This window comes from Syngnathus scovelli, chromosome 5 (genome assembly GCF_024217435.2).
Source record: "Syngnathus scovelli strain Florida chromosome 5, RoL_Ssco_1.2, whole genome shotgun sequence".
In the NCBI taxonomy this organism is placed as follows: Eukaryota; Metazoa; Chordata; class Actinopteri; order Syngnathiformes; family Syngnathidae; genus Syngnathus; species Syngnathus scovelli.
In genome coordinates this window covers 2,089,297-2,099,404 of record NC_090851.1, presented here as the reverse complement: position 1 = coordinate 2,099,404, position 10,108 = coordinate 2,089,297, and the positions used below count along the sequence as shown (strand labels likewise).

Sequence of the window (10,108 nt, the reverse complement as noted above, 5' to 3'; positions counted from 1 at the left end):
TCAAAGTCTCAAATCTCCACGGGAGGCCGAGGGGGCGGGGCGGCGGAGGGGTGGGGGGGCTCGCCTGGGAGTTCCTCAGGGCTCTGTGTCGACCCCACTGTTGATTTGCTATAATTCCGGTTGGCATTTGGAGATTTTGAAACACCCGGGATTGGTCGCTACTCAATCTCAGCGACGACACTGTCATATATATTTTTTATTTTCACTGACTGATGCACTTTCGCCGCTTCCATTCCCATTCATCGCACTTTAGCCTTAAGCGCTCCCGAACTGCCGCTCACTTTTAAAGCGAGACTTCCACCTCAAAAGCTCGCCTGTCATTTCTTCATCCAAAACAGTTGTTTAGAGGTCATAGACAAGAACGCTGCCTAAGCAGCAGAAGCGGCGGCGGCGGCGGCTTTGGCGGAAGGGCGGGAAGCAGCCGCGACATGACAGCGTGAACCTTATTTACGGGATTGATTGAGGTATCCGTGTCTTTTGCCTCGCTTTTTTTTTTCCTCTCTCTCTCCCGGCGTTTCCATTTGTGAATACAAAGCTGTGGTGACCCATAAATATTACATGGTGTGGAGATGCAAAGCAGGAATTAATGACTGGGGTGTGCGTGCATGTGTGTGTGTGAGAGGGAAAGCGTGGCAGATCCCAGCGGGATTGTGCTTAGACAGGCGGGCATGGTTAAGGGTTTGGTCACACACACACACACACACACACACACTATTGGGAGGATGCTAACCTGCTCGTCTCTATATGTTCATTCTTTTACTTACTCATCTTTTGAGCAAGGCAGCAGTACAGCTGAATGTGAAATCATTACAACAAATATAATCAAATTTAATTGGGTGATTAAATTCAAAATATATGACAATGACCTTTCTGGGTTTTTTTTTCTATACTTTTATTGATTTTAATGAACATTTTGGGACGTTTGCACCTTGCTCACTTTTCTAGTATTCATGATTTTATGAAGTTTGTCCAAGCCCTGCTCACGCCTACAAATAGCAATGTTAGCAACAATGCTAACGCATGAGGAGAAGCTAGCAAAATCAAGCGATATAACATTGTGACATTATCTGCTCTTCATTCATGAGCGCTAGCATAAATCTTAGAAGCAACTTTAGCATTGATGCTAATGCTAAAATTATACTGGCTGGTCCAGTATGGAAGCGTATGAATTCGGATATTTCTTTAATGAAAAAAAATTGTGACCAGTATGTGATGACATCATGATGATGCAACACCGAGTATTTACAGTGAAGATGGCATTAAAAAAAAAAATCCTCTTTAGCTTTCTACTTAGCAAGATGAATGATTTGAGGAGGGCCCACTTGACACCTGTCACCCGACCAACCATGCACCATTACCTCTTGGAGGGGAGGACACAAGAGGATCATGGAGGGGAGTTATGGGGGGGGGGGGGGGGGGAGTGACTCGTTCTCAGTGAACCAGCGGAGCGTTTGAACAACATTAGCGTTACAGACCTGCGTTTTCATGGCCCTGTCCAACCTCCTGAACGACTCACTTTGATCACCGCGTGTCATCACCGCTGGCTCTATGCCACTTACATCAAGATAATGTTGTCGTCATGTTAGCATGCTAAGGCTACTGGTCGCAGAGAAGTAGAGGAAAGGAAAATGAAAGAAAATGTGGAATTGGTCACGCCTATGCAGCTATAATTTGATTTTGAAGGACAGTTTTGATCCAGTACAATCCCTGAGGGACTCCACTCAAAATTATTTATTTTGTTAGGTCAACTTCATTCAAAATCGTATCTATTGAAACAACTGAATCCTTATAAATTATATCCTTTGCAAGAAAGAAAAATGGTTCGGAACCTTTCATGAAAAATAAATGGATCTAGTAAAGTTCCCTGAGGAACGCCACTTGGGGTACATTTTTCCTTTCCTGTGGATTTGGACTATTTGCAGACCGGCCGGTTCCTATTCCTCCGCAAGGATTTGCTCCCACATTTCTGGAAAGAAAAATCTGCCATTATGCATAAGCTATTTGAGTCGTACGTTTCCCACCGGTCGATTTCTAAATCGCACAACCTCTGGGACCTCTGGATGAATGTAAATGGACAGAAAACTAGCGTTCGATCGTGTCGGGTTAACGACGCTTCATCATCTTTGATAGACAAACAAACGCAGGTGAGAGTGGCGATGAGCGGCGGCGACGCTCGGCTGTGCGATACACACACTCGCGCGCACACACTGGATTGCGGTGGAAGAAAACTGATCATTATAGCTGATGAGGCGGCGATGACAGCGTGACAGGCGAGAGCTTTTTAATTTGTCAGATCACATCGTGACACGCGCCATCACACGGCGGAGGAAATCTTTTCATTTGTGCAGAAGAAAGGGGGAAAGGAGGTCAATTAGCATCACGCCGCTGACAAGCAATGTATTACCGCGCGGGACAGTCAAACTAATGAGGGATGTTCGCCCCGGTCTCAGCTTCACTCCTGCGCGGCATTAATCACTTTGCATGGCACTTGACATGCTTTATGTTGTGAGAAGGTGTGACTCGAGTGTCGACGTACGAGGTCAGGTTCACTCAAAGGAACGTGGAATGCCTCGTTTGCCCGCGCCTTTAAATGCGCTTCACGGCATGACGTGCTCGACCGAGCCAGCCAGGATAAAAAAAAAAAAAAAAAAATCAGAAAATAATATAATGCATTCACTACCATTGACGCATATAGACGTCAAAGTTGTATTTTAACTGGGCTGCCAGCGAATGAGTTAAGACTGTAACTTCATTTCAGGGGCAGAATTGATTCATCTGTTTAATTAACAAGCAGATGAGAATAATTTTGTCAAAATATGTCTCGGGCGAATATTTTATAAAACATGTTTCTATTGGTTATTTAAATAGTCTTCATGTCATCAAGCAGACACGTGTGCTATCATATTGTTCGGTGACTTCCATTTCTCACAAAGGCAATATGATGGAAGCAGGGAAAGAAAAGATTTCATTTCATTTTTTTTTTTTTTTTTTGTCTGCCAGAGAGGTTTTTATTTGAGTGTCCGTCAGGTATTATACGCCTTCATATTGATCCATACTACCTACAGCTATGTGACACTATTATGAGACTTGACCTTCTCATCTGCTGCCCCAGCAGCCTGTAGGCACGTGGCGCACCGGACGCGGGGAAATCTCAGGCCACAGAAATACGAGCAACCGAGTCACACGATCCCAAAAGGTTGCTAGCTGTTTTGTGGAGTTTTTCCACCACTAAACCGTCACCGTCTCGGGTTATCAACAAAACACTAGCATACAGTTAGCATGTTAATTCAGCCACCGTCAAAATGCTGGAATGCGAGAATCCGACCATTGCGACCAATATTTTTAAAAAATCATACCTAAATAAAATCTAATAATGCTAAAAGTTTAGATACAAATAACGCAAAAATGTGTGCTAAAAAGTTAAACACAACTGAACTGTACTTCGACTGCAATTCCTTCTCATACCACTAGAGGGAGCCAGCGTGTCACAACATTTTCCGCAAAGATTGAAAAAGATCTTTTTTGACTTACTGCAACTATGACGACCCATCTCCGCCGCATTTTTCAAGCCGTTAGCAGTGATTTGCTACATCATTATCCACTCAAGAGGGGCCCGACGCCACTTAGGCAATCCCTTCTTTTGGCCCAATGCATTTAAACAACACATTAAAGCCTCGGAGGCATTATCGCCGTCCCAGGTACGGAACAGACGATCAAATATAAATAAAGCCTCCGTTTCCTGACCTCTCGCTTGTAAGAGTTGGGAGGAGGGACCTCAGAAGCAGTCGGGAGACTTCATTTACTTCTCCCTCTCTCTTCCTCGGTGAGCAGAGCGGAGATTCGGTAATAAAAACAGCTGTCTCGGGTGGTCTCGTGTGTAATTGGGATTGTTAACATGGAGAGCTCCTGGGGGACGATGATGATGGTGGGGGCAGGGGGGGGGAGTAGCAGTCGGCGAATCTCTTTGTGAGAGAGGAGAAGAAGCAAAAAAAAAAAAGCAAACAAGTCACCTGAGTTGTAGAAGCTTTGCTGCTTGCGCTCGCTCTGTTTTACTTTTATTTTCATACGCTGCACTTTTGCGCTGCCAGAGAGCCTTGAAGTCAACGCTGTGTACTTTTCTTCTTATTTCTCCGAGCGGAACTCCACCGAGGTTTGACTTTTTTAAAAAAAATTTTTTCAAGTAAGGTAAGACTGCACACCTCGCAGCCCCTAAAAACTACAAAAAATTTGACTTCCAATTACTGTACGCGTGTGACGGCGCCTGGAAGATGATTTGCAAGGATGTGAAGGAACAACTGCACCGCGTGTTTTTCAGCTCGGCTTTCCTGGAGGCCTTCTTGGAGTGATTTGAATTTAGCTGAAGCAATCAGAGATTATCATCTCTTTATCAACCTCCAATAAATTCATTGAAATAATGTAACTATGTTATAATTTAATAACAAATAATTTGATTTAAATAAATACATGCATTGAAATCATGTATATTTTTCTTCTTTCCAGTTTGCATTCAGATCAGTTGTATGTTTACTTTTTAAATGTGAAGTTAATAAAAAGACTTGACGCAGAATATCAAATATTCTAAGAAGAGCACATTGTGAAAATGACAAAAACCTTTCACATATTGAAAATTTTCCGCTAGGTGTGGGAGTGGCTAGTGAGTGTCAAGGGGTGGCTGCGGCCTCCCCTAGCCACCACCTAGCTCCGCCCCTGATCCACCGTAATTCCTACTAAATTTGCTGCTCAGATTTTGCCGAAAATCTGCTTTTACAATCATAAAACATCTAGTTTTGTATTGACCATTTTTTGTGTGTTCTTATTTTATTAAATCTGCCTGGAATATACTATATAGTGTTCTGTATTATTGTCAACAGCTGCTTAAATGATATTGCCATTGATCCATTTTCTGACTCCTCACCAGGGTCAAGGTGTTTTATTTTAATAAAATTCATGCATTTTTATTTTACAAAATCCAGCCTTTTGGGAAAGGTCCTAGCTGATGTGCTGGACAAGACAAATTCCGTACACGCCATATTGTTTTCATAACAGCCATTCATTACATGATGATGTCTTTTCAAGTCTGTTTTCTACAAATCGACCCTTTTTGTGCAAAATCCTACAAAATCCTTTTGGGAATCGTCTCCATGCTGTTATGTTTTATTCAAGATAATGCCTGTGCAAGCGAGATTATTAAATTGTGACATCTAGTCATTATCCGGTGTGTTTTCAAATTTGGACAATTGACTTTTGCACCAAAAAACATTGTTTGGCAAAGTCCTACTAAATCCTTTTGGGAATTGACTCTGTAGTTTTATTGTCAGAGATATTTAATTTGTGTACAAGCTACATGATATATGATAAAAAGATATTCATATATTCATAACTGCTGCACATTCTCCTTCACCTCATTTCTTTGGTAAAAAGCTAATTGTTACCCATAATTATGAATTAAAAACAACATTTATTTGACATATAGGGAGGGATTTCCCCCCCCCCCCCCTCCCTTCCCGGCTCACCCGTGTATGAAAATTTCATATGGGGCGATTTAGCGTGGTGAAATATGAATGCTTTCTTGAAAATTTTATCGGGGGGTAGGCGTACATGTACATACATGCGAGCAGACACTAATTGGAAAGGCGTGACGTCACTCATGAACGCGTTCACTCAAGTGGCGAGGGGAGTGTTGGGAGGATGCCTGCAGCGCCCCCTGCCGCACTGGGGGAGGTAACATGGCACCCATAAATTAAACAAATGAGCCGCCTGTTAATTCCATCATTGTTTGACGTTTTAATGCAAAATGACAACCTGCTGTCACATGCATTTTTATTCAACGCTTTTTATTTTTGTTAAAAGCTCTAAGTGATCACTTTTGGATTTGTGAATATTTTGATCATTCTACACCTATACAACAAAACATTTTTGTCATTTGTTTCTAAAGAAATTTCAGACGATTTTTTTTATTTTACAGTATATTCTATTTCACAATCTATCGTGCCAAATTATTACGCAACCTTTGTTCTTAAATATTTACTTAATTGTTTACTTAATAATTGCAATATGCTTTTTGCTTATTGCAGCTCTGGTGGGTAAGAGTAGCCAAGCTTTTGTAATATTAATAACATCCATTTATCACAATGTAATACATATACACACACCTATATATGTCAACCAATTATATATATATATATATATATATATATATATATATATATATATATATATATATATATATATATATATATATATATATATATATATATATATATATATATATATATATATATTTATATATATTTATATTTTACTGGAGTTTATGATTTAAAACAACGAATTTCGACAATTAAATAACATTTGGACTAAATTGCAATGCATTAGAACGATATTAGAAGTTCATAGCTTTTGAGTTGAAAAAGATTGTAGCAAAACAGAGGTACGGTCAAATTGCGCGGAGTCCCCCCTGCGGCGCCAACGATGCGGCGCCTAATGAAGAATAATAAATCATGAAAAAGGGGGGAGCTGGAGCAGGTGTGTGTGTGTTACGCGCGTGGGTGTGTGTGTGTGATGGCGAGAGAGAGAGAGAGTGTGTGTGAGGGAGGGAGAGAAAAGGGGCGGGGACCGCAGAGTCAGTCTGCCCTCCGCCTAGGAGCGTCGCCACTTGGAGTCCCAGCAGCATTCGGCATCGTGGCGGAGCCTCGGAAGCCAACCTGCGGCCACCTGGAAACTTTCTCTTCCATTAAAAAATCATCCTGGCTAACTCTAATTTTTTTTTTACGGCTATTTTTTGACATTCTTGACGTCAACAAGGACTCATCTAAAAAGCTTCATTTGATTTGGGGATTTTTTTTCGCGCATGGAAAAAACGAGCTGCATTCGTTTTGAAAAAAACTCGACGTGTGCTAACTTTTTTCCCTTCCCTGCATTGATTGAAATCCCAAGAAAGTAGAAGACGAGGTGGAGGCGGAGTCATCCCTTTCCTCCCCAGATTTTTTTTCTTTTTTTTTTTGTTAAAAAGGGGAGCACGGCCGCTCGCTCGGACCCGCCGCCAACATGATGATGATGTCTCTGAGCAGCAAGCAGCCCTTCGCCATGGCGCACGCCAGCCTGGCCGAAGCCAAGTATGCGTCGCTGCACTCCGGCGCCAACATCTCCACCTCGTCCACTTCGTCTTCCGCCACTTCTAACGCGGTATCGTCCTCCTCGGCTTCCTCCTCCTCGGCCTCCTCGTGTGCCTCCTCCCGCCACAGCAGCATCATCAGCACCAGCTCGGAGGCGATGCGACGCGCCTGTCTCCCCACGCCGCCGGTAGGTAGCCACATTCTCGCCCCGATATCGCGGTTGAGCGTTTAAACTCCCGTTTGCCCCCACCCCCTCCCTATAATGAATTTTTATGACCTTTTTTTTGGGTGGAAATGTGGAAATGGAAGAAGGGGGTTGCCAATTCCCAGCTGAGAGCCGTCATGAGCGCGTTCCATTTGCAATTGCAGAGCAATATATTCGGCGGCTTGGACGAGAGTCTGCTGGCCCGGGCTGAGGCGCTGGCCGCGGTGGACATCGTGACGCAGAGCAAGAGCCACCTCCACCACCATCACCACCACCACCCGCCGCCGCACCACAGCCCCTTCAAGCCGGACGCCACCTACCACACCATGAACACGCTGCCCTGCACCTCCTCGTCGTCATCGTCCGCCTCCTCGGTGCCCATCTCGCACCCGTCGGCGCTGGGAGGAGGAGGCGGAGGAGGAGGAGGCGGCGGCAACGGCCACCATCACCACCACCATCACCACCACCACCAGCCACACCAGGCCCTGGAGGGCGACCTCCTGGAGCACATCACGCCGGGCCTGGCGCTGGGGGCCATGGCGGGGCCGGACGGCTCGGTGGTGTCCACGCCGGGACACCCGGCGCACATGGCGGGCATGAACCACATGCACCAGGCGCTGAGCATGGCGCACGCGCACGGGCTGCCGCCGCACATGGGCATGAGCGACGTGGACGCGGACCCGCGCGACTTGGAGGCCTTCGCCGAGCGCTTCAAGCAGCGGCGCATCAAGCTGGGCGTGACGCAGGCGGACGTGGGCTCGGCGCTGGCCTCGCTCAAGATCCCCGGCGTGGGCTCGCTGAGCCAGAGCACCATCTGCAGGTTCGAGTCGCTGACGCTGTCCCACAACAACATGATCGCGCTCAAGCCCATCCTCCAGGCGTGGCTGGAGGAGGCCGAGAAGTCGCACCGCGAGAAGCTCAGCAAGCCCGAGCTCTTCAACGGCGCCGAGAAAAAACGCAAGCGCACGTCCATCGCCGCGCCGGAGAAGCGCTCGCTCGAGGCTTACTTCGCCATCCAGCCGCGGCCCTCGTCGGAGAAGATCGCCGCCATCGCCGAGAAGCTGGACCTCAAGAAAAACGTGGTGCGCGTGTGGTTTTGCAACCAGCGGCAGAAACAGAAACGGATGAAGTACTCGGCGTGCGTTTAAACGCCACGCGCAACCTTTTCCAACTGGACGCTTTGTATCATATAAGTTCCTATTTGAAAACAAACAAAACACTCCTTTTTCATGTCTTTGTGCATAAGAAGAAGAAAAAAAAAAGACAGCGCGTGGGGGGAGAAGGAGTCCCGCGGAGCGTGCAAGTAAGACTTCAAAATTCCACTCATCTTTTGAATTCCACACAAAAAAAAAAAAGTGAACGGGGACAGAACGCGGAACAACTGAGAGCACTTGGGAGTCACTGCAGGGTCCACGAGAAATTTAACAATAATAATAATAATGATAACGAAGACTGCCAAATATTCATCTTTGTAAATGTATCCTTTACACCTTCGTTTTCGTGTCTAAACGTGCAATTTATTCGTATTAATTCCACTTATTGCGTGTGTGTGTGTGTGTGTGTGTTGGGGGGTTGGCAAAATTCATCAGGGATGGGCAGATTTGATCAAATCATCTCCAATGTTTTGTTTTTACAGTCCAGCGTGGGCCTGCTGCTCCTTATGAACTATTTATGGAGTGAGGTCATGTTTACTTCATTACATATTTAGTGGGATTCCCCCCCTCCCACACCCTTCACCGCCCCCCCCCCTCTTCTTCTTCTTGTTTTTGAACGAATTCTCACGTTTTCCACGAACATTTAAGGTGGTACAATCGCTATAAATAGACAGTATATATATAAATAGATATTATTTCCACCCCTTCCCCGCTATTTATTTATTTATTTGTACAAATATATGCGTCATTTTGCTTGTACGAATCACCTCGTTTGATGAGTTTCGATTGATCGCTTCGTGGAAGCGGGAGAGCGAAATGTAAATAATGTCATCGATTGCACATTTATTCCAATTTTTTTCCCCTGTATTTGCTGTTTTAGCTGAGGTATTTTCTGTATGGTGTATGTTGATTTATTTTAAACGAACAAAAACTCCCGGTTAAATTAGTATTAATACTCCCCCCCCCCCTCCCCGCTTATAATTTATTCATGGAATTTTATTTAACAATTGCAATGTGTGTTTCATGAGAGAACAAACTTTGCCATTTGGAAGGAGGGGGAAAAATCCAAGCAGACATGCTAATGTTATTTTGTATTTATGAATTCATCTGTTTATTTATTGATAAGGTAGGAGGGGAAAACGCTTTATAGCAACACAGCAGTGTGTGCATGCACAACTCCTAATATCAAATAAATAAATTGGGCTACCTATCACACGCTGCCATTTTTGTTGTTAAAATGCAACTTGGATTATGATTGTTTTCAAAAGGTGTCACGTGACTGGCGGCAGCCCCATGCACAGTTTACGCTTACCTGAGAGCAAATGCTAATATTCTATTAGAGGCTTAATCAGGGGCTCTACGGAGGCCTGGAAGGCTCCCTGGAGCGGGTCGGGGGGGGGGAGCTGGGCGGGGGCTCTTGCCAGATGTCAGCCTGCCAGAAAAACAGCTCGCCTGCCAACGAGCCCCCCCCCCACACCGCCCCATTACCCTCTCCCCAAAAATACCTATCTGTGTTTAAATCCATCCTTTGAAGGATCTGCATGAAGATTATGGAGAGTTTCAATATGCGCGCGCGGGGAGAGCGACCGACCGAACGTGTCCTTCGAAAGCCATACCGGACACAATCTTCTGATCAC

At 45.0% G+C, this 10,108-nt stretch overlaps 1 protein-coding gene across 1 annotated transcript; it reads left to right on the top strand.

Annotated features, from left to right (window-relative positions):
- The first annotated feature begins 6,630 nt into the window (after positions 1 to 6,630).
- Positions 6,631 to 9,684, top strand: pou4f2 (POU class 4 homeobox 2). The gene is made up of 2 exons (XM_049721805.2): positions 6,631 to 7,299; positions 7,482 to 9,684. The coding sequence occupies exons 1-2, from the start codon at positions 7,045 to 7,047 to the stop codon at positions 8,463 to 8,465; spliced, it is 1,239 nt and encodes a 412-aa protein (XP_049577762.1). The 5' UTR covers positions 6,631 to 7,044; the 3' UTR covers positions 8,466 to 9,684.
- The last annotated feature ends 424 nt before the right edge of the window (positions 9,685 to 10,108 follow it).